This window comes from Schistocerca gregaria, chromosome 1, assembly GCF_023897955.1.
Source record: "Schistocerca gregaria isolate iqSchGreg1 chromosome 1, iqSchGreg1.2, whole genome shotgun sequence".
Classification (NCBI taxonomy): domain Eukaryota; kingdom Metazoa; phylum Arthropoda; class Insecta; order Orthoptera; family Acrididae; genus Schistocerca; species Schistocerca gregaria.
In genome coordinates this window covers 737,376,205-737,401,425 of record NC_064920.1, presented here as the reverse complement: position 1 = coordinate 737,401,425, position 25,221 = coordinate 737,376,205, and the positions used below count along the sequence as shown (strand labels likewise).

Below are 25,221 nucleotides of genomic sequence, written 5' to 3'. Positions count from 1 at the left end.
CCCAAAAGCCGGATGTGTACCGCGCCCAATGCGAATGCGGCATGTCGTGCAACAAACTGTCAGGGCAGTCGCAGAGAGATGCAAGGAACATAGGCGACACACTAGACTAAAACAACCATTAAATTAGCTGTCCCTCAACAATGTATCGAATATAGTCATGAAGTGAAATACCATGAGACCAGTATCTTGGTGGCGACACAAAGTTTCTGGGACAACATAATTACGAAATCTGTCGAAATAAAGATGCGAGAAAACCTGACAGACAGGGACGGAGTTTTCAGTTTAATTAATCCTTGGGATCTGTCATACAATTCACTAAAATCTCGCAGGCCATCACATCTACTGCAGTTGGAAAGCGCTAAGAGAATTTGCGTTTCACGGAATACCACTGCAAGCTCTGAGAAACAAACAAGCATCAAAGTTTTAAGTGTGTGTTGGGAACCGAATTTGGCCATAAACAGTGGCGCGAAACTAATAACAATTCACAGTCTGGTTGTAGACCTGACCCGCCAGGGTAGCCCAGAGCGCTAATGCGCTGCTTCCTGGACTCTGTTAGGCGCGCCGGTCCCGAATCGAATCCGCCCGGCGGATTAAAGACGACGGCCGATGTGCCGGCCAGCCTGGATGTGGTTTTTAGGCGGTTTTCCACATCCCGATAGGTGAATAGCGGGCTGGTCCCCATGTTCCGTCTCGGTTACACGGCTCGCAGTCATCTGAACACTTCCGCACTATTCCATGGATTACACTCACGCGGACAGTTGGGGTACACTAATTCCGTCGCGCAGGGTACGGGGTGGCGCTAGGAAGGGCATCCGGCCACCCCTTAAACATTAACATGCCAAATCCGATTAACGATGGCTGAGGCTGCGTAACTGCAGGACAAGGCTCAAGCGATGGATAGAATAGCCTGGTTGTAGACCTAGCGGCGAATACGTATAACAGCAAACTTGTAGCACCTGAAAAAGAAGGCTGTGTTGGTCGTCGAAATATCCTGCATAAAATGGAAACAACGTCAGAGGACCCGGAAATACATCATTAAACTTTCGATTTATTTATTTCCTCTACTTTTTGCGCTTTGAGCACGGTCTACCAAAAGTGTGGCAATTTAAAGGTTTCGGAAATTTGGAAGCCGTAACATACGACTTCCGTGAATTTATTGCTGTGCACCTCGCATCACCTAGTCTTGCAGCCCCCCACCCCCCAACACACACACACACACGCACACACACACACACACACACACACACACACACACAAACAAACAAACTCCTATCCTTTATCACATCTCTTTCTTTTAACTAGTGCTGTCGATAGTTTTAAGCTAGCGGCAACAAAAATTTCCCGACGAATCCAAAGCTTCTGGGATATCTACTGCTTACAGTAGAATAAATGCGCTGCGTGATGCTGAGGCGCTCTACAGGCAATTCTGATGACACATGGTCGTACAGCTTTGACTGTAGACAATCGTGGCCTTACTGTTACACGCTTATACACTATCCATACATAGACAAAGGGAGTGTTCTGTTCAACCTCACCATACCAGAGTACTTACATAAATTTAATGAAATTTGTCACTTAGTCAAAGCATGTGTCTAAGATACGCAATACAGGACCACAATGGCACAGCGTAGTGCAGGACGAAAGGACATTACAGCAGGAATTGAAACTGGGGTTTGTTAACAGAGATGAATATCCGTCCACGGAGGAAAACATGACAGTAGAAAGCGCAGTCAAAAGTACGCTTCACTGTGGTAACAGAAACGAAGTGTGGCCGAAACGATAGGATGCTGGGCGGCATAGGAATGCTTCACTTTAAGTGGCCACAAGCCAATCCAGAGCACACTATCTCTTGTGGAAGCGGCTAGTACTGGACTACAACAAGTCAGTCTGGCAGCTCCTAGACAAAACTGCTGCTCCCACCGCACTACAGGAGCAACACCGCCGCTGACGTACTGGTCTGTGTCCGCAAGGCACCCTACAAACTGGTGTGACGCGAGTCATCAAACAGTCACCATCAATAACAGATACTGCAACACTCGTAAGGATCAGGGAAATGTCCCTGCAACCGGTGAGCACAATAGAAAAAGGCGCAAACAGTAGGTTATCCAAATGAAAGTGGACGAGGAATCCAGTTTCTTTCACTATGTTCTCTGCTGCGGAAACGGAGTCGGCATTGTAACTACGGACTGGGATTCACTGACTAGGTGTGAAAAAGCTCCGATAGATAACAAACAGCTGACAGTGGTTAGCTAAGCAAGATACGGATGCAGCCTTGTCAGAGTTTATTCATCTCGACAATAGCAGTAGGTAGACGTAGACGTCGTCCTTGTCATCATCATTGTTGTAGTAGTTGCAGTAGTAGTAGTAGTAGTAGTAGTAGCGATCATGATAGTGGTACTGTTAGCAACAGTGGTAAAGTTTTACTTTATCTTTCATTGTATGGTGGTTATTATCTAATCCAACAACAAAGTAGATTTACGACTGTGGACATAAAATACGGCCAACTGCACACTATTACAAAATATCGCTGTAATATGGAACAAAATAAGTAAATAAACAAATAGTCACATCGAGAACCGAAGAGTATTCGCTCTATAACTTTAATATATCACAAGCATTATCTCTCCGAGATATGACCCTCCAATGAACATTTCATTAAATATATATCAGAATACAGCCGACGAAAAATAGAGAGAGACATGACTGAAAACTTCAAACCTTCAGAAATTCAAAGCAGCCCCATCGTCAACGAATGAGCGTAGGGGAATAGATGCAGGAATCTGGATGCGCTGTTGTAGGCAAGGACCTAATGGAGATGATTTGTCATTGCTTTCCTACGACCTGTACTGAAGTGTGTATTTGTGTCCTGTGGATGGCTGATGAGGGCCCACTGCTCTTAAAGAGCCCCAAGGGGGAGACGAGCCTGTGCGCAGGTTTAAAGCACAATTCAGGGCTCTGGCGCAAAGGCTGGACATAGGAACTTCGCGCACCATCTCTTCTTTCCTTGCCGGCCAAAAAGTTGTAGCGAAAATTTTCCATCACCAGGATCTGAACCGGCTTGCCTCCGAGTCTAGCTCTACCGTACAGTTGTGCGTGTTAACGACGTCGGCTATGGAGACGATTCACGGTCTATCAGAAGCACCTAAACTAAACTACTGAAAATTGTCTCCCAATACCGTATGCTCTTCACGAACATGCATGTCACATGTAAGATTCTCAGAATCATTTACATGCTCATTTCAGTACCCGCCGATCCCATAGAAGTGAGGAATCTATAGCGTGTTGGCTGTAAAGACGTCGGAGCCTAACAAAAACCTGTTTTGCCAGGCATCGAAGGTTTATTAAGTTACGAATATAGTGAGTGCTGCGCAATAGCGGAAAAAGCAATATTCCAATCTCAGTAGCCGACGATCTTGTAAGTACTCTGGTGCCCGTCAAACAGAAACTGGAAAAACACTATCGCTCGAATAATCGCCAAGAAATTATTCCTCTGACAGAACACTCCTTAAAAGAATGATTCACGAGAGAAACACGGGTACAGCTCGAGTGGGTTGTGGAAGGATTCGTGACAGTGGAGATCACCCCCTTTCAGATATGTGAGATTAGAGATTTTTAGGAATTACTCTTTTACTCGAAACTTTCTGGCAGATTAAAACTGTGTGCCGGACCGAGACTCGAACTCGGGACCTTTGCCTTTCGCGGGCAAGTGCTCTACCATCTGAGATACCGAAGTACGACTCACGAACCGTCCTCACAGCTTCAATCCTGGTAGTACCTCGTCTCCTACTTTCCAAACTTCACAGAAGCTCCTCCAGGAGAGCTAGTTCTGCAGGGTTTGAAGAACTACTCCAGACATTAGTCGAGTCCATGGCCCGTCTAGTAGCGGCACTACTGAGTGCTCGCCGGGGCCCTACACGATATACGACAGCTGTGCCAGTTTCTTTGGCTGTTCAGTGTAAATGTCTTAACGCGTGTGGTGATTACTTTTGAATGGAACCATTCCATAGTCCCGTTGTAGCAGCTGTTAGGTTTTCATTTGACTGCTCCTTACAGTTGAAACGAGGTAGCGCAGTTAATGTGATGTACAGCATATGTGCTTGTAATAATACTATGTGGCGACGTGGATGGCCACATGTCGATAGCTAAACGGCAAAAATAATTAAGTACAATAATAATAATAACAATACTTTTACAATTCACGTCCCTTTCTGTAGATAGAAAGCAAACACAAAGTCGATATCCTTTCCTGGAAAAATGAAGAAATAAATAACTATTCTCATTGCGATACCAGGATTAATTAGCTCTTAACAAAAACTAATAAGTTCCGCATTTCGATGGAACAACAGATTACAACTTGTATCATATTTGGCTACCATTTCCACTGAGCCAGGGCGATCGTGTACGATGTGTTATTAGACCCTGGAAATTTATTATTGTAAAGAGATTGAATAAACAATAGCACTTAAGTAACACGATAGAAATAAATTACATTAGAGTTAAACAACCTGTTACGCAAGATGACCGTAGCCGATAAACAGATGAAGAAAGCGAGCGGGAGGTAATTCCTTAGGATCGATACCATCTGAGATTAGGGAGAGGAAATAAGAGAACGGAGACGAGTGCGTAACTGGCGTGGGTAAGCTGTGCTGGGCGACGAGTAATTTATCGGAAAGTGCGGAGGGGGAGGGGCGGCGCCGGCCCGGGCCTCCTGGTAATGAGCGAGCCGGCGCGGCCAGCGCAGCACCAGCCGTGCCGGGCCGTGCCGTGCCGGGCCCGCTGACGGACGGCGTCGCCGCCACGCCTGCCGTGCGCGTGACGCCGCAGCCGACGCTGCTGCCGCGGCGAATCTGGCGGCACATGCGCTTGGTGTGTTACGGTCCACTTTAAATTCAAACCTCACGGGACAGGAGGTTGCTCGGTAACAAAGTTTCGACTTTGATTTGGTGGTCGCTGGAGGGGGAGGGAAAGGCGGGGGAAGGGGTGACATAGTAAATGACGCACAATTCCTAGACGACAATACGAACACCCCCCCCTCCCCCCCCCACACACACACACAAAATATACACTACTGACCATTAAAATTGCTACACCAAGAAGAAATGAAGATGATAAACGGGTATTCATTGGGGAACTATATTATACTGGAAGTGACATGTTAGTACATTTTCACGCAATTTGGGTGCATAGATCGTGAGAAATCACTACCCAGAACAACCACCTCTGGCCATAATAACGGCCTTCATACGCCTGGGCATTGAGTCAAACAGAGCTTGGATGGCGTGTACAGGCACAGCTGCCCATGCAGCTTCAACACGATACCACAGTTCACCAAGAGTAGTGACTGGCGTATTGTGACGAGCAAGTTCCTCGGTCACCATTGACCAGACGTATTTGATTGGTGAGAGATCTGGAGAATGTGCTGGCCAGAGCAGCAGTCGAACATTTTCTGTATCCAGAAAGACCCGAACAGGACCTACAACATGCGGTCGTGCGTTATCCTGCTGAATTGTAGGGTTTCGCAGAGATTGAGTGAAGGGTAGAGCCACGGGTCGTAACACATCTGAAGTGCAACGTCCACTGATCAAAGTGCCGTCAATGCGAACAAGAGGTGACCGAGACGTGTAACCAAAGGCACCCCATACCATCACGCCAGGTGACACGCCAGTATGGCGATGACGAATACACGCTTCCAATGTGCGTTCACCGCGATGTCGCCAAACACGGATGCTACCATCATGATGCTGTAAACAGAACCTGGATTCATCCGAAAAAATGACGTTTGCCATTTGTGCACCCAGGTCCGTCGTACAGTCATCACCGCAGGCGCTCCTGTCTGTGATGCTGTGTCAAGGTTAACCGCAGCCACGGTCTCCGAGCTGATAGTCCATGTTGCTGCAAACGTCGTCGAACTGTTCGTGCAAATGGTCGTTGTCTTGTAAACGTCCCATCTGTTGACTCAGGGATCGTGACGTGGCTGCACGATCCGTTACATTCATGCGGATAAGATGCTTGTCATCTCGACTGCTAGTGATACGAGGCCGTTGGGATCCAGCACGCCGTTCCGTATTACCCTCCTGAACCACCGATTCCATATTCTGCTACCAGTCATTGGATCTCGACCAACCGCGAGCAGTAATGTCGCGATACGATAAACCGCAATCGCGATACGCCACAATCCGACCTTTATCAAAGTTGCGCAATACTTCCATAAGATTAACACAGGCGGAAGTGCTCTTATCAGTAGCAATTGAGCATCTAGGGCTAAGTAAGATATATAGACGGTACATCTCCTGTGGTGAGTTAAAATCTCCAAAAAACACAAAATGAGATAAGAACACCGTCTTAAAGTTAAGAACACCGTCTTAAAGATAAGAAAAAGACAAATCTATACATACCTATAATGATATAGTTTAAACAAAAAAACGAAAATATACTAAAGTAAATATACCTAAAGGCCCTATTCAATAGAGCGGCGGGGCTTTCGTAAATCTAGAAGCCCCGCGCCGCAAGGCGCTCCCTTTTTTTAACAACAGTTACGTTATATGAAACATATAATAGTATACTAACTAATATATATATATATATATATATATATATATATATATATATATATATATATATATATATATAACATATCGAAGATAATTATATTAAATAATGACCACAGCATTGCCACATATATATATACATAAATGCAGTTGGGGTTTCACCCCACACAGAGCTGTGGGCCCCCCAGATAATGTATCCGTGTTTTGCTGGTGAATCAGTATCTGGATGACTCGGGATGAGTCACTAAACGTGACCCAATAGGTTTCTTTTTTTGCTGTCATATGAGTTTGGAGGAACCCAGAAAGCATCCCAGAGAGGCATCCCAGAGTGCCTTGAGGTGGCTACAACACTAAAGAACATCTTTAAGACACTTCTTTATGCATAGCAAACAACAATCTATGCATAGCAAAACACTCGTCACACGAGGCATCACAACAACGTTTCACCAGGCAACGCCGGTCAACTGTTGTTTATATATGAGAAATCGGTTGGAAACTTTCCTCATGTCAGCACGCTGTAGGTGTCGCCACCGGCGCCAATCTTATGTGAATGCTCTGAAAAGCTAATCATTTGTAAATCACAGCATATTCTTCCTGTCGTTTAAATTTCGCGTATGCAGTACGTCGTCTTCGTGTTGTAGCAATTTTAATGGCCAGTAGTAGTATTTTTTTCTGTCTTTCATCTGCCAAATTTTAAACGAGGTATCTCAAGCACACTCTAAGACAATAAAAACGACGCAACACGACAGATGCGATGTAAATCGGTAAATATGCTATACGGTACATGTACAGGCAAACTAATGATCACAACTTCAGAAAAACTGGATGATGTATTGAAGACAGAGCTTCACAAATTGCGTAAGTAACGCACTGGTCCATCTCTGGCCCTTATGCAAAGAGTTATTCGGCTTACCATTGACAGTGTTGTTAGGTGTCCCCCTGAGATACATCGTGCTAGATTCTGTCCAATCGGCACGTCGGATCGTCAAAATCCCGAGTTCGCTGGGGGACTCTGATAATACCACACCAAACATTCTCAACTCGGGTGAGATCCGGCAACCTAGCTTGGCAAGCACGAAGACCAGCAGTAGAAAGAAACACTCCGCCGTGTGCGGGCGGGCATTACACTGCTGAAATGTAAGCCCACGATGGCCTGCCAGGAGGGCAACAAAGAGGGGGTGTAGAATATCGTCGACGAAACGCTCTGCTGTAAGGATTCCGTGTGTGACAACCATAGGGGTTCTGCTATGAAAAGCAATGGTATCAGAGACCATCACACTTGATTGTCCGACCGTATCACGGGCGATAGTCAGGTTGGTATTCCACCGCTGTCCAGTGCTTCTCCATACACGTCCTCGCTGATCATCGGGGATCTATTCGAAATGGAAATCGTCACTGAAGACACTTCTACTCCAGTCAATGATAATCCAAGGCCGAGTGCTCGACACCACAGCGAACGGGCTTGTTGGTAGACAGAGCTCAGTCCCCTTTCTGTGAGCCGCCTATTAATGGCGCTTGTGGTCACTGAAGCACCATTAGCAATTCGGATGACAATGATGAATCCGAGACTCTGCGTGCATTTATGACGATTGCTCGGTCTTCACGTTCTGTCGTCTCTCTAAGTCAACCACGTCCTTCTAGAGGCTGTGTTTTGCTATGGTTCACCCATTATTGCCAACATCGATGAATAGTGGTACCTATTCAAATGTCTGGCGATTTCCCGATTACTCAAACCGACTTCTTTGAGCCCAGCTACACGTCCTCTCCCAAATGCTGACACCTGTGTATATTGTTCGTGCGCCTGTGTGTGAGGGCTGTTACTTCCCAACTGAGTGCACAAAGATTATATGCCCTGGTTTACTATCTTTCCAGCAGCACGATGAAACTGTGCTGCAGCGTCACACATTCATCCATCGGCCGCCAAACTTGACAACTTTGAATGATCAACTTCGTTGTGACATTGTACTGCTTTCTCATAGAAGTGTGTCTCTTCAGGGGTGCATTCGGCCCTGATTTCACTTTTTTGGATGGCGATGCGCGACCGCAACGAGCTACGCGGGTGGAGGAGCTCCTGAAACGAGATGACACTCGGCGAAATGACTCCCGTGCCGTTCCCACAACTTCCATCCCACCGACCACGTTTGGGATGTGGTGCGGAGCCACGCTGCAACACGTCCACCTGCACCGACGACTATCCAGCAGTTGTCAACCACACTGGCGGAGCAATGCAACGGTCACCGTAAGAACTGCTTGGAAGCACAGTGTAGAGGATGTATTGCTGAACACACACCCCATCATGAATCGCTTTTATTGCATTGTAATTATTCTCTTTAATTAAATGCTACGTCTCTTTTGAGTATTTCTTTCAGTTACCTTTTACACTATCCTGTAGCATTTCTTTATATGCAAGGTCTAAATGTCATCGAGTTACGTTGCTTGTCAGTGACAAGTCATGTGAAAGCTACTTCCGCCTTTAAGTTTTGCATACCAGTGTACTAAAAGGCTATTCCGCTTTTGCATCTTGCCTATGTAATGGCTTCCAGGGACAACAAGAATTTTATTTTTAATAGTTCGTGTTCTTATTGGCCGAATTTAAAAATTTAAAACACTGTCATGATTATACAGAGGGGTCCAAAAAAATGTACCCACTGTTTAAAAGACGATAACTCGCAAACTAATTGACGGAGTTGTCTCATTTTTGGTGAGATTGTAGCTTAAAGTCCAACTTAAAGATATCACTGTGGGTGTTCGAAATGGTCACCATTAACATCCACACAAAAACGATGCTGCCGAACTGCAGCACGAACTACTGACTGCAACGTGTTCAGTTGGATATTTGCACATGAATATACGATGGATTCTCGAAGTTCATCCAATGTGCGTGGCTTTTGTCGATAAACGACCTCCTTTAGTATTTTGAAGACAGCGTGCTGCCTTTAGTTTCTCGTTTCCTAATCTAATTCCTTCGGTATCACTTGAATTAGTTCGATTATGCTACATTACTCTTGTTTTATTTTTGTTGCTGCTCATCTCATTTCTTTCCCCTTCAAGATACTATCCATTCCGTTCAACCGCTCTTCCAAAACCTTTGCTGTTTTTCAGAGAAATACGATGCCATCGGCAAACCGCAGAGTTCCATTTCTGAAACCTAGTCCTCTTCCAAATTATCCTCTGGTTTCCTTTACTTCTTGCTCAATATACATATTTGATAACATCGGCGGTAGGCTGCAAAAGCGTCTCTCACCCTTCTCAACTACTGCTACTTTACATGGCCTTCCACTCTTATAACTGCCGTCTGGTTCCTGTACAAGTTGTATACAACCTTTCGCTCCCCGTATTTTATCCCAGATATCTCCATAATTTTACATCGTTTATTCCAGTCAACACTGTCAAAAACTCTCTCTTCGTTTACAAATGCTATAAACGGAAGTAAGCTTTCTTTAGATTTAGATAAGTCGCAGGGTCTGTGTTGTTCTTTCCATTTGCGCGCTCTCACTTTTTGTTGTTTGTTGTTCCATATTATTATTATTATTATTATTATTATTATTATTATTATTACTATTTGCAACATTTGATGAATCGTAGTTTAAACGGATAAATTATTAACAGTTACCTTATAGCTAATTTTTAGAAGGACACTATCGGGAAGGTAGGGAATTAGGTAATACGTGAATCCCGGGAGAGGTTCGAGTCCTCCCTCAAGGCATGGGTGTGTGCGTGTTTGTACTTAGGATAATTTAGGTTAAGTAGTGCGTAAGCTTAGGGACTGATGACCTTAGCAGTTAAGTCCCATAAGATTTCGAACCCATTGGTAATACGTGTACACTAGGTAATTTAAGCAAAATTTTGCAAAAATTACTTCAAAAATTTAGTTTTGAAAATGGCTCATTACATCACAGCAGCTAGTGAATTCCGGTCGCGGCACCGAGAAAGGTTCCCGCACGACGGCATGATACGACAGAGGATGAGAGAAGGTACGTTTCAAAAATGATGTTATAAGTAACAACGAAAATAAAAGCTGTTTTAGCTGAAAGAACACGTGCACAGGGGTAACGACGACGAATGGGGACCTCAAAGCAGCTGCCGTACGAGGCAGTGAGGAAGCGTGTGGAAGAGGAGCCGGTACCGTGGCTAACGTGAGGACGCTGCCCGTGGTGTGGTCGCTACCTGTGGACGGCCGCTATTAGCATATTTATTTAATTGGAGAGTGGCTTCTGTCCGCAAGAAGAATGCCCGCGCCGGGCCGCGAGGGCGAGGGGCGGCGACGCTCATTTCTCAACGCTTCACCGAGTTCGTCCATCAAAAACCAATTACAGCAGCGCACATGCGCAGGCGGCCGTACCGGCGGCAGGGAGAGCGGGAGCAACTGGAAACGCTGCCGCTACAGCATCCGTGAAACTAACCCGCTGGGAACAGTTCCCGGGGAAATTCGACTTTTCGTTGCATTTTAATGCCAGTGATAGTCCAGATGGCAACGTGGTTGCCTTGGAATATTCCCGTCTATTTCCATTTCATATAAAAGTTACGAAGCCGCCCGCGTCTTTACATAGGCGTCAAAAGCAATAAATTATTAAAGCAAAATTTTGGTTATCAGCTTCTCACTGCTAGTCACCTGGAATACAGCCAAGTGGCAGTAATATTAACTTTTAGCAATGTTATGTGCAATCAAATGCAAACTGTAACATACGGTGATTGATAACTTACAGTACATATGTGGTTCACCTTGTTGGTACAAAAGAGCCAATGGACACCTTTGGAACACAGGAAAGACGTTGTTCTGGTCTTCAATCCGAAGATTGGTGTGAATACCTCTCCACGCTAGTCAATCCTGTGCAAGCGTTTTCATCTCTGCATAACTACCGCAACCTAGAACCATTAAAACCTGTTTAATGTCTTGAAGCATTGATCTCCCTCTACAACGTTAAGACGCCCCCCCTCCCGCCCCCCGCCCTCCACACACACACTCCATTCAATACCAAACTTATAACCCCTTGAAGCCTCTCACTGTGTCTTTTCAACGGATCCAATCTCTTAATCAAGTTGTGCCATAAATTTCTTTTCTCCGCAGCTCTATTCAGTACTGCCTCATTAATTATTCGATCTATCCATCCAGTTTTCAGCATACTTCTGCAGCGCCACATTTCAGCGTTTTCACTGTCTAAACTGTTTATCGTTCACGTTTCACTTCCGTACAATGCTGTAACCCAGACAAATACCTTCAGACAAGATTTCACGACACTTAAATATGCAGAGCGATTATTTTACTTAAAAAAAACCGATGCGATTTTTGCAGACGATGCCAAAACAAATAACATGGGGCCACAAATGCTGGGAAATACCCCGAAAGTGGATGACAGTGGTGAACACGTGAAGTCACCAGATGACGTACCTCGCCGCACGTGCTGCGGTTGGGCTTGTCAACCTAGGCTGCTCTGTTTTCGTAAATGTAAACCAATTCAACACACTCTTGCATTACCACCACCATAATCACTGCCGTAACACATCAGATAGCGCAAGAAAGAATACCGAGTACCCTAGCGGAGCAATGTGAAACACTGCCCTCTACAGGCGAGGGTAGAATCCACAAGTTCAACCGCAGGCTCTCCTGTCTGTGATGCAGCGTCACGGTTAACCGCAGCCATGGTCTCCGAGCTGATAGTCCATGCTGCTGCAAACGTCGTCGAACTGTTCGTGCAGATGGTGGTTGTTTTGCAAACGTCCCCATCTGTTGACTTCAGGGATCGAGACGGCTGCACGATCCGTTACAGTCATGCGGATAAGATGCCTGTCATCTCGACTGCTAGTGATACGAGGCCGTTGGGATCCAGCATGTCGTTCCGTGTTACCCTCGTGAACCCACCGATTCCATATTCTGCTAACAGTCATTGGATCTCGACCTACGCGAAAAGCAACGTCGCGATACGATAAACCGCAATCGTGATAGGCTACAATCCGACCTTCATCAAAGCCGGAAACGTGATGGTACGCATTTCTCCTCCATACACGAGGCATCACAACAACGTTTCACGAGGCAACGCCGGTCAACTGCTGTTTGTGTATGAGAAATCGGTTGGAAACTTTCCTCATGTCAGCACGTTGTATGTGTCGCCACCGGCGCCAACCTTGTGTGAATGCTCTGAAAAGCCTATCATTTGCGTATCACAGCATCATCTTCCTGTCGGTTAAATTCGCGTCTGTAGCACGTCATCTTCGTGGTGTAGCAATTTTAATGGCCAGCAGTGTATTATTTGACTGATGTGTACAATTTGTGAGTGCATTTTGGCGCGTTATGTACTTCTAGGTGTCTTATTTAATGTTATATCTCATCTTCCTCCTCCTCCTGTTCTTCCTCGGTGTCACTGTCCACCCTCCACATATTGTTATTACGCTGCATATAGGCATATCTGTTATGTCGTGTCCGCAAGCGCTCTTCATGTGTTGTTTTTGTAATATTATTTGTTAATGCGTTAACTTGTGCCTATTGCTCCTTATCTCTTATTGCTGCGTGTATATGTATGTCTGTTTCTGTGTAGTCTAAGTGTGGTGCATATCTATTGCTCACGTATTGCCCACAAACGAAGGCAGTGTGTTCTGGGGAACGTTCAAGATGTACGCCCACTTTTGCCGCCCTTTTCGTAATTCGTAAGTGTTGACAATGAGCGAGCAGAATACTTATAAACGTTCTGAACCTTTGGAGCTCTTCTCGTTCTAAAAATGAATTTCGTGATGGTATACTAGTTAATCTATTTAAATGAAATACACGACTGTTTCAAAAGATCGTATAAACTACACTATTCCGCAGCTGTAGTTGGCACTTAAGTTCCATTATTGCACAATAAATATTGCCACACCTATGCCAGGCGTAGCTTTCTACCTTGCCCTGTAACAACACGCCACTGTGGTCCGGTTAAACCGTCACATACTAAATGTCGGGTTTGACCCGATGTAAGTCGCCCACGCTAAGACAAAAGACGTAAATATGGTATATTAATAACGTTCTCGCACTTTGCACTGTACAGGCAGGTGTCGGGAATGCTTAACGGGTGTGTCCCAAGTCACCGACCTGTAGTTTCATGGCGGGCAGCTTTTTCCTGCGTGGAAGCATCAAATGATAGAAATGCTGTAATGTTCAAGAGCTAGGCAACAAAACAACACATTGGGAATGGGTACTACTCTACTACGCAAAGTAGCGCAGGTAATGTAGAATACAATTTCTATTTTCAAGCCTTACATCTCTTGGCTACACTGTTTAGATACTAATACATGGCTTTTCCAAAAGAAGAAACTGAATTCAAACATTTATTGCTTCCAAACTACAAAAGATAGAAACACAATTCCAACATTCCTGGAAAGAGAAAAGTTCAAATTTTAAAGCATTCAATGTGAGCACCATGTTATACACGATAAATATCAATTCAATTCAAATATGAATTCAATCAGGTCAATTTCCGATATCACGATAATGCAGGGGTATTCGCAAAGTAAGGTCCTATTTGGCGCGAAATGGAAACCACTGTGAAAATGTGATGAAGCTCTGCACAGATGTGTTGGACAGTGCCTCTAGTATGGCCGTCGATCGCATGACGTCGCTCTTTCCAGATCAGAGCACATAGCGAGCACGTCGAGACGCCTACTACAACAGTGTCTCCCGCCAAGTATGTGGATCTGGTGAGAGCTTTGGCCTCAAGCTATGCAGCCCACATAACATAAATGCCATGCGTTTCTTTCTTCAAGACAGTTCTCAGCCGCATTCTGCAAGAGCAATGAAGATGCTCCTACAGTGTTTTCCGTGGGAAACGTTTGGTCACAAATAATACAGCCCTTAACTGGCTCCCTCTGAGTTTCATCTCTGCTCACATGAACCACTGGGTACGAAGTCAACATTCTGGCACAAACGGCTGCTTTCTGTGCAGAGGGTGCTGGAAAGTTTGTATACCGCTACGACAAAAAAGGGTTCAAATGGCTCTGAGCACTATGGGACTTAACATCTGAGGTCATCAGTCCCCTACAACTTAGAACTACTTAAACCCAACTAACCTAAGAACATCACACACATCCATGCCCGAGGCAGTATTCGAACCTGCGACTGTAGCGGTCGCGCGGCTCCAGACTGAAGCGCCTAGAACCGTTCGGCCACAAAGGCCGGCACCGCTACGACAAAGTGTAAGTTGGAGCGGCGAGTGTTTAGAGAGGTAGCTGGAAGGTGTGGCTAACTGTTGCGAATAAAAAATGTTTGATTTTCACTGTGGTTTCCATTTCGCGACCGACCGAACCTTGACTTCAGAACAGCTCTGGTATCTACGGGCGACACCGTAGTTTCGCGATTAATCAATGTGGCTCAGTCCACATTTCCAAGTAGGTATTCACCGAACATCAACCACTTCCCACACGAGCTGTTTCAAAATAAACACACAAGTGCGCCGCCTGTCTTTTTCCGTTACGACCAGACACAGCCTACACCGTGACGTAATGAACATGCGCCGCGTGAAGTAATACGTGCGCAGATAGACATAACAAGCATTGAGAATGTTACGCTTCTATACTATTATTATTATTATTATTATTATTAATTTTTAACGAAGTTTGTAGTGACAAACTGCTTTGCAGCATAGGCGAAGACCTACAAGGTCAGTCACACTGAAATGTATGTATGTAATTTTGACGACGTCATGGGTGTATGCAGACGAGTGATCGGTAGCTTCCACATTTCCGTGCATACTACTACGCTTCTTTGTGGACGGTGCGTGTCATTTGCAAATCCGTTCTTAGCATGCACGCTGCCGCGACTTAAAGTAATTGTTTTAGCACTGTGCGGCTGTGGATTACCAGGGGGCGACGGCGGTAGTTTTAAGCAGAGGCAGATCCAACTGAAACGGTGTGTAGCGGCGGTGGTGGCGGCGGTGGGAACGGGAGCGGGGAGGAGGCTACCGCAAGATGGTGGGCGACCCGGGCTCTGCTGGCGGATTGATATTAATTAAGCCCGCTAACCCCAGGGGGGCGGTTTGTTCTCTACTGCCTCAGCTGATTAACCCCGGTGTTGATTTAATCACCAGCTGGGTAATTGGTGTCTCTCCAACTCGGCGCGCGGCGCGGCGCGGCGCCGCACCGCACCGCCGCCTCTTGTTTGCATATTCATCAATTGGTCCGGCCCGCGGCTGGCCCTCCTGGCCGGGGCCGGCGCTGACTCTGGCCGGCAAAACACGGGGGCGGCGCGACCCGCACGGGCCACGGGCACGGCCCACGCTGCCGCCCCACAGGGATCCGAGACACCACACGACAACAATTACCCCATCCCTCTCTGCATGATAAAGGGAGGAAACGAAATGAAAACAGAGCCTCACTCCCACCTGCTCACAAAATATGAGTAACTTGCTGTTTCACCGACAAAATCACAAATCTGCAGATATATTTTGGATTCGATCCCCGGATAGCTCTCAATGACGGTCACTTCTATCAAAGTTTTCAATACGCGACTGTTGCATTGATCCACAGTCCTTCAGATTCCACATTCACCTGCAGGATGTCAAAACTTAAACGGAAAGATAAAATACGAAATGATGTTCGAGAGGAGGCCGGAAGTTAATTTGAGCAATTCTAATACTGTGTCGGCATACAGGACCAGCAACTATGTTTTATTCTTTAGTTACTTACATCTTACAGTTGCATACGTTGTGGCGTAATATACATAAAAAATTAAATTTATTGGTTTTTTGAAAAGAGGAAAAATTATGGACATGGAACTGTAACTTTAGAATTTTTGAAAGGCTTTTTTTTTTTTCGGACTGTATTGAGCGGCTTGATTGCGGACAAATTCAGTGCAGTGTGAAATATGCCTGTAATATAATTTACCATTCCGATTAATTACATTTTGAATTCTACGTCATTGTTGATTTAATCAGAGTTCTCACCTTAGACGTAGAATTAGTCGTCCTGCCACAGTATTAATTCATTAGTCGCCATCGGTGTTCTTCTCTTTGTTGACCGTGTGTATCTTCGTGAGTCGGCATCGGTTCACTTCACGAAGACGGTGGAAACCAAGAAATACAATGCTACGTCACTTTAAATAATTCTCGTAAAACTTAGATACTTCTCACTATTTTTTATTCACAACACTATAAGACTTGCTGTGCTCGTCGCACAAACCATAATTACTAACTATATGGCTGCCTTTCCGCACACTCCAAAAATTACGTCCATCCTCCACAATCGAAAGTGTCCCTTAGCTCCTTCTTGGAGTATGAAACAAAAGAGAATCCAATGTGAACATTATAAAGATTATAACCTACATGCCTTTCAATTTAATCTTTGGCGCAGCCTTTGACGTATTGTACGTCTCTGCGTCGGAATGTGTCATTATAAAGTATTCCTTAACAGTGATTAATTTCGAACGAGTCAGTTCATTTACTATATATACTAAGTTCATCTAGTGGATGGACGTCAACTGCGCCAAGAACAGGCAGTTCGAATGTATACGGCAAGAACAAAACAAAATTTATACAGTACACTGGAATTATTTTACAATTAAGTGACAGAAACGCAGGTAATAATTCTAAAAAGAACGGAATCGCTCGAAACTAGCCACCATTAAGGAGTTTGTGAGCAACTGTGCCAGGGAAGCGGAAGGTAATACAAACATTTACGGCAAGTACGGACGGGCTAGCTGGACATTTCATACAATACCTAGAATCTTTGAATTTGTACTAAAAGGAACAGGGGAGAAGAAAAACTTGGAGCAAATATTAGAGTATGTAAGAAATATTATCGAAACTCTAGTGCGATGAAATAGGAAATGATGAACGATCGCAATCAGTCAAAATCCTGACGACTTTAAAAAGACGAATAACTGGATAGATGAGCTGCCCATCAAGTCGCACGGAGGCAAGGACCTCTACTATACACATGGTTAGTATTATTTAAGAATTATCATCGTGTTCACAACCGGCTTATTTTAGTTTTATCTCGAATAATTTATCGTGTGGTACGAAGAAGGGCTGGTCATATCATACATATTAACTTTTACTTACACAGATATAAATATTAAGTCCCACTCTTAGCAAAGAATTTGGGTTAAGAGTAAATGTCATGAATCGTCCGACGCGCAACGAAAATCTCCAAATAAAAAAAAAAAAATTGGAATAATACAGAAGTAAAATATCATCTGCGCTCAAAGGAAGATGATATAAGAATTAATTTGGAAGCCAAACAGTGAATTAACTTAGTCGAAGAACGATATCACATAACAAAAGTTACAGATGAAATGAAACATGGACAACGTGTAGATCGGACAATGACCGAGCACTAAGCACTTGAAATTAATATTGTGCAACTGAGGAATCGTAAAAATAAAACAGGCAAATAAGACTACGAGATGATGAGGCGTTCAGCAGACCAAACGAATAATTAATTGAAAACAATTGGCAGTAGACGGAAAAGATATCTAGTGCACCTGTATTACCAACTTCATCTAGTTAAATACCAACTTCATCTAGTTAAACAAGTCAATCAGTAATATGGTTAGCTGCGAAATGGAATACCATATAAGGTTAGAAAACTTCTAAAAAGTTATACAAGTTACGCGCTACATTGGTTGTCGACGCAGAATGAAGCGGACTTGACGATAGCGTATCGAAGTGGGAGGGGTAAAGGGGGTAAGGATGAGTGCGCGGGAAGATGGGAGTGTGAAATGAAGTTGGGGGGTTGAGCTTCTCAACGCAGGACTCCGAAGGCTTGACTCCTGCATAATTGACTTGAACTTCTATTCTGTGTAGTCGTCCAGCCTTGGCTCCACGAAATTCCCACTGCTTCACCAGTCTGTAGTGCGCTACACATGTGTTTAAGCAGTTCCTTAATACCGTAATTATTAAACTTCCTGGCAGATTAAAACTGTGTGCCGGACCGAGATTCGAACTCGGGACCTTTGCCTTTCGCGGGCAACTGCTCTATCGCGGTAGAGCACTTGCCGGCGAAAGGCAAAGGTCCCGAGTTCGAGTCTCGGTCCGGCACACAGTTTTTAATCTGCCAGGAAGTTTCATATCAGCGCACACTCCGCTGCAGAGCGAAAATTTCATTCTGGAAACATACCGTAATTATTATCCGATAAGTAATATTGTTTGCATTTTATTCTACATTTGAGTGCGTTATCTAGGGCTGAAGTTCAGCGAAGTTTATGACTACACGCAGGCATTAAATCATAATTATTATTTGGCTTCCTTGATAGTTAACAAAACAGATGTAAGATATTACTATAAAAATTTCGTCGCTCTAGACTTTCTACTACCGAAAATATAACAGAATTCCCGTGTGGTATAATGTCCCATGTTAAGACTACGACGACTCACCTGGCAGTAGCTGCACTTACAGACAGACCTGTGCCGAGGAGAACTTGCGTATATGGCAGAACTGCCAAAACTACTGCTTCCCTCGAAAGCTTATCTTTCTTAAATGGTTTCTACGCAAATTAACAAACTGTAATTAAGAAAGTAGGTTTGATAAACGTCTAGCACAGTGAAACCGGCCATCCAGTGAGCTTTTATACATGAATTACATGGATTAAACGCTTAGCAAAAGTAGCAAAGAACATTAAGATTTATTATACAACCCGAGATGTGAGAGTTTCAATATCAGAATAACAACAATATACCGAATACATAATTAAGGCCAGTTTCAATGGTCTTACGTCACCAGATGTCTGAGCCATGCAGAGCATACCTTTTTTTATTCTAGAGTTCAATATAGATAAACAAAGTATACCAGTCCATTAGCACAACGACTATAACAACTCCTGTAATATTTTTTAATCAGACACAAAAGGCTCATTCGGGTATTCTTTTTTGTTTACGCAGTAGACGGTATCAACTGAAACTCACGAGCAGCAAAAGTACTGGCTGGAGGAACGAATAAAGTACATATCCCATCCACCTTTCATGTTTGATTTCTCCACAGTCATGTATCGCTACAGTCCTCAGTCGCAGAAATCGGAAAAAATCCGATTAAAACCAGTAACGATAATTTGCCTGTGTTTTAGATTATGTTTGTTATATTATCATTTGGTGCCTACTAGTCATTTCACTGAACGATGTATAACAATATTTATCATTATGTTATTTTATATTTAATAGTGTACAAAAAATTTTTTGCATACTGAGCACTGAGTTGTTATAAAATTGGTCCCGGCTTCGACTCCCAGAAAATCGTCACCTGAACATAATCCATGTTAGTGATAGTAGAAACCTGTTCGTTGGTAGTCGTTTCATTAGGATACTATCAGAAGAAAATGCCACTGTGACAATGGCATACATTTACAGTCGCGTGTCTAGGGAAAGACTGCTTATTAAAGGCACTAGAACGCCAGGGATAGGAGAACTAACGTACCTGTCCTGGTTAATTCTTTTTCCTCCGGTCTGTTTTTGCTCCTCTTCTGTGCTGCACCATTGGCGGGATCGTATCTCACCGCGCCTCGTTATGGAGTTGCTTACATACTACATTTTCCAGCTTTTCTCTCTCTCTCTCTCTCTCTCTCTCTCTCTCTCTCACACACACACACACACACACACACACACACACACACACACACACACACACACACACCCTGAAACACTAGGCTACTTACCCTGAGCGACGCGAGGCGCGGGTTCTCCTGCGCTAGCTTGGCCAGCTTCATGTGGTTGCCCTGTGCCGCTGCCACCAGCCACTCGCGTGCCTTTGGTTCCTGGCAACATGACAAATGTTGGTAATCCTATCCGAGGACAAATCACATATCAGATGTAGATATTCTTATGGGAACGGAAGTATGCCCACATATTTGCGATGACTGCTACGCAAGTAGGACTAATTAACCAACAAAGCGTGTTACGATGCAGCTTTGAGAAGTGAAACAGGACTAATTCCTAACAGCTAAGATCAACCATCCCTCCACATTTCTTTTAACAGCCGACATATACAAGGTGTTTACAAATGATTCATCGGATTTTGAGCTCCTATACAGTCAAATATATAATACCCACTCGAGTGTACTAATGACCAATGAAGAGAGCATATTTTAGGCCTCATGTTTTGTTGATGTTATTGAACTACTCCTGGAAACAATGAAAGATGAGAAATTTACACGCCTACTCGTGCGCAGTGATGAAGCCATGTTCTGCACAAATGATAACAACGTCCGCATAATGGGGTGCGGCAAATTTCAATGTTGCTGTGGAGACTGAAAGATTCAATAGAGGTGAATGACATCTGCGCTGTTTCACTTAAAAAAGCGTACGGACGCTAATGTTTTCCTGGCAAAACTGTGACGGGTACAATGTACCAAAACATGTTGGTAGACTTCATATTTCAGCTAGAGGGAAGTCCGCCTCATTGGCACCGATTGAAAGCTAAAGTCAGAATGATTTCGCACACTTCAAGTGGCCTCCAAGATTGCCTAAACTTACAATTTGCCATTTTTCTTTCTTTTTTTTTGCGAGGCAGGGATACGTGAACGGCAATGCAGTGTTTACGTACCACCACTGCCGGTAACAGTGACTGAGCTCTACGATCGCTTCACTGCTCTGCTAACGAATATCGTGAGCAACACTCTCTAGCGCGTACGGGTTGAACGTGACTAACGCGTAGATCTTCGTGGTGTAACACGAGGAGAGTACATGGAACATTTGTAACGATGCGCAAAAAATTGAAAATTTACTTTTCCATACAATGTGTCAAATGGTTCAAATGGCTCTGAGCACTATGGGACTCAACTGCTGTGGTCATTAGTCCCCTAGAACTTAGAACTACTTAAACCTAACTAACCTAAGGACATCACACACATCCATGCCCGAGGCAGGATTCGAACCTGCGACCGTAGCAGTCGCACGGTTCCGGACTGCGCGCCTAGAACCGCGAGACCACCGCGGCCGGCTACAATGTGTCATTATCTGTTTTGAATGTAATACTTTGTGAAATAAATTTACCCGATAACCGTTGAGCCATTTATAAAAACCTTGTACATGTACACTGAATTAACTTTCAGTTTTCCGGTGTTCAGTTGTTGGTATGGGACGAAGTACAAGAAATAAAAAGCATTCTCCAGGCCACACTACTACTAAATTTTTCCCAACACTTACACAAAAGATTTTTACATATTATAACCTAAAACAGACGCGTGTTTTTGGGGTAGTAGTACTGGACTGTAATATAATGTCTTTCATTACAGCTCCCCGCACCGATGGGTCAGTCCCGGGAAAGCTAAAAGTCAGAAATATGGAAGAGAACGAGTTTTGGAATTTCCGCAACGAATTTTCATTCCGGTGTGCTGATCTCAAACTTCCTGGTATATTTTAACTGTATACTGTAGCGAGACGCGACCACTAGACCTTTGCTATTCGCGCGCAAATGCTCTAGTGACTTCCCAAGCCGTCTTCACAGCAATTGCGAAAAGTGAAGGTTCGAGCTCCGGTCCTGCACACTGTTTTAATCTGCCACAAAGTATCAGTTTTGTTGTTACTGAGCTACACAGTACAGTGCGACATGCGAAACGTTCATCACCTCATGTTCTTGGTAGACCTTCAGTTAATGAAGATGACAATGACGTCTAATACTCCGGATGGACTTTGAGCTAAGTTATTGGAAAAGCATTACACTAATAGCATTAGTACTTCACTAACAACAAAGCAGAAAATACAACGCAGGCTTGTTGGAGAGTTGGCCCACAGCAATGAGAGACTTGTACTGCCTGAGCAGTAAAACGTTACTTACCTTCCTACTTAGGCGGATTCGAAGATGTGCGTTGGTTTGTAACGATGATGTTGAAGGAACAAAGTTATTCTTTGAGTACACGCATTTTTCGCGAGTGTTGTTCGTCTAATAGAGTGATACGGTATTCAGAGCAGAGCGCTTCCACGCGTCCTCACTTTATAAGTGAAACTCTGAATATAGCCCAGGCTGGCGGCAGTAGAAGAGGAGAAGGGACTGCTATATGGGACATGCCTGGGGCAGACCGCACCAGCCGAGGAATCCCGCAAAGCAGGTTGTTTGGGATCTCGGATGCATAGCGTGCACGAGGATACGCAATGTTCCCGTGAATGCCGAAAGAGAAGTAGAAAAGTCCCTGTATGAAGACAGAGGGTCGTTCCGACTGCAGAAACACGGCCGCCGGAATGAAGTATAAGGGAGTGGACAGGCGATGCAGCCTGAATAGTTAAGTCCCACTGCGGCACCATTGATCCGGAAGATTCCTTCTTTAGATGCTGCCAGTCAACCAACCCGCATCATCGCGGTGTTTCATCGGAACTCATCGCTACGCTTAGTGGGTAAACAGAGCCATCGGTGCGGGAGTTTCCTCTCAGTTTTTCAACAGAGAAGGCACTGACATCCGCGTAGGTTTTCTTCAAATTGTGCACTAAGAACACAATCGTGATAGCCATCACCGCGAGGGATGATTCACTGTTATCTCAATCCATATACGAGTTTACACAAAAATATTTAGCGAAATTAGCTTAGTAGTTATCGTTCAGTAATGGTACATCGAGCACACGATATTTCGCATATCAAAATAACAGAGTACAGACCTTGAGCACAACACGGCCCTTTTCCCATTATGTTATATAATTTTTGTGTGTGGTGGGGCAAGCAACATTATTTTCTTAAAACCGTAATCAACTGTAGGTATAAATTAATATTTCGGAAAGTTCAGTAGGCAAAGCACAGGAGAAGTCAAATTTCAAGTTGCAATGAGTCATAGTCTTAATGTTCTGACTCTTCCACTGTAAAATTATACTGTTTCTAGATGAACATGACAGCAGTGTTTCCTGAGTATTATTATTCTGGCATAATGCATCTTTCAAACTTAGAACCTTACGTCAATCACATAGTTCTGACACACAGCAGAAAAGTGGATGGAACATCTTTCACTGAAGGATGCTCACTTACCGATGTGAGGGACACGGAGTCCTCGTCTTCTGCTCCACCCTGAAACAGGAGACAATACAATGAGATATCTCGCCAAGATGAATGGACACTATTCCACTGTCGTATCACGATATTAGTAACCACAAGGTAATCCTAAGAAGCGAAGTCTCAGAGAGCATATAGGATGAAATGATAAATTAACAGAAGCGTCTCATGCAGCAAGAAAAAAAAAATCACAATTTTTTCAAGAGCTATGTCAGAATAACTATTCCAAGCACATAAAATCCCACACCAAGAAGAAAATCATTAAAGAAAACTTTAAAAATCGCACTATGTCTCACATACAAACACTTCATTGAATTCCAAACCGATGAAGTCAATGTTTTACCATTAAAAGCTTTATTTGTAGCATACATTATCAGTATCCTGGTTTCCAGTCCACTTCGATCCGTATTCATAGTTAGTTCGCACATTTTGCTGTTGATCATTAATGGGCTCGTATCCTACTGACTATTCCCTATTTCTTTTAACACTCTATGGAGTCTTCAAACAAAGAACAGAGTGACGAAGTTGTAGTAAACACAATTTTGTAGAGAACACCTAGCCGATCTGGGCAACGTAACGACGCTGACTAATTGTACTACACGCTGACCAATGGGACCACATGGCCAAAAATGTACATGTACAGGAATGTACATGTAAATGACTTGGTGGACAACATTACAAACTCTCTGCGGGTGTTCGTCGATGACATATGTATACACAGGAACGTCAAGTGATTAGACAACTGTTGCGGATTATAGGATAACTTACATCGTGTGAGTGTGCCTTGGCGGCTCGGTTCTTTATAAAGTTGGACTAAGGGAAGATGTAGAGGAGAGATGGGTGGAGAGGGAGATATAAGTTCGCGATTCGTAAAGGATTTATTTATTCAGCGTTTGACACTCAAAGCAATGGGAAAAAAATCTCAAAGGGAAACGCTACCAGTAAAGAGGTGTGCATCAAAAGACAACCTTGCTTTAAAAACTCTGAGAGGTTCTGTTCCAATACAAGTGACAGAACATCTTACTTTCTCCAACACACACCTCGCGTAATCAGTAAAGGATTCTTCTTCCTACGTATCAACCTGGAAAGTATATAATATAGAGGGGGGAAACGATTCCGTCGGTACGATGTGGAGTTTAGATGTAGCAGGAGAGGCAGGATTTTAGTATTTAGGGGTTCCTTGAAGTGGGATGTAACATTTCAGTTGACAATAAAAGAAATACCGAGTCATCAGTATTACCATTTGTTTAACCTGGTCGCCAGAGGCTGTAGTGTAGTGGTTCGGAACCGTCTTGCATTCAAAATACTTTAAAAAATTACATAATTTGTTGGTCATTACTCTTCATAGATAGATTTTGTCTTTACGAGTAAGAGAATCCAGCCTGTGTTTGCGCTATTGTAGAGTCCATTTCATCTTACATCGTTACAATCAATACGCAAATATTCTAATACAGAGTAATGTGTACCTGATTGGCAATCTTCACTTAACTTTAATGGCAAAATTCGTGAGTTTCTTAAACGAGCTGTACAAGACAAATTAATAAGGTAAACAAAAGTTTACTTCAAAGACTGCAACTAAAAAGTTACCGGTTGCAGATATTTGTTTATATCAATTCGTATCCGTACGTCGCACTTACCTCTTACCTAAAACGTTCGCACTAATAGCTGATCAGTCTTAGAAACACACACTAAATACTATAACTACTACGATCATTGCCATTACCAACTTCTTGGTTAACTCTAGGGA

At 43.9% G+C, this 25,221-nt stretch overlaps 1 protein-coding gene across 1 annotated transcript in view; it reads right to left on the bottom strand.

Moving 5' to 3' along the window:
- Window positions 1-25,221, bottom strand: part of LOC126271580 (ankyrin repeat domain-containing protein SOWAHA) — a 389,485-nt gene that overhangs the window by 222,132 nt on the left and 142,132 nt on the right. Inside the window, exons 5-6 of the mRNA XM_049974167.1 lie at window positions 23,451-23,489; window positions 20,158-20,256 (exon numbers count right to left, since the gene is read on the bottom strand). Of these exons, the coding sequence (XP_049830124.1) occupies window positions 20,158-20,256; window positions 23,451-23,489 (138 nt within the window). The remainder of the gene's footprint in view (window positions 1-20,157; window positions 20,257-23,450; window positions 23,490-25,221) is intronic.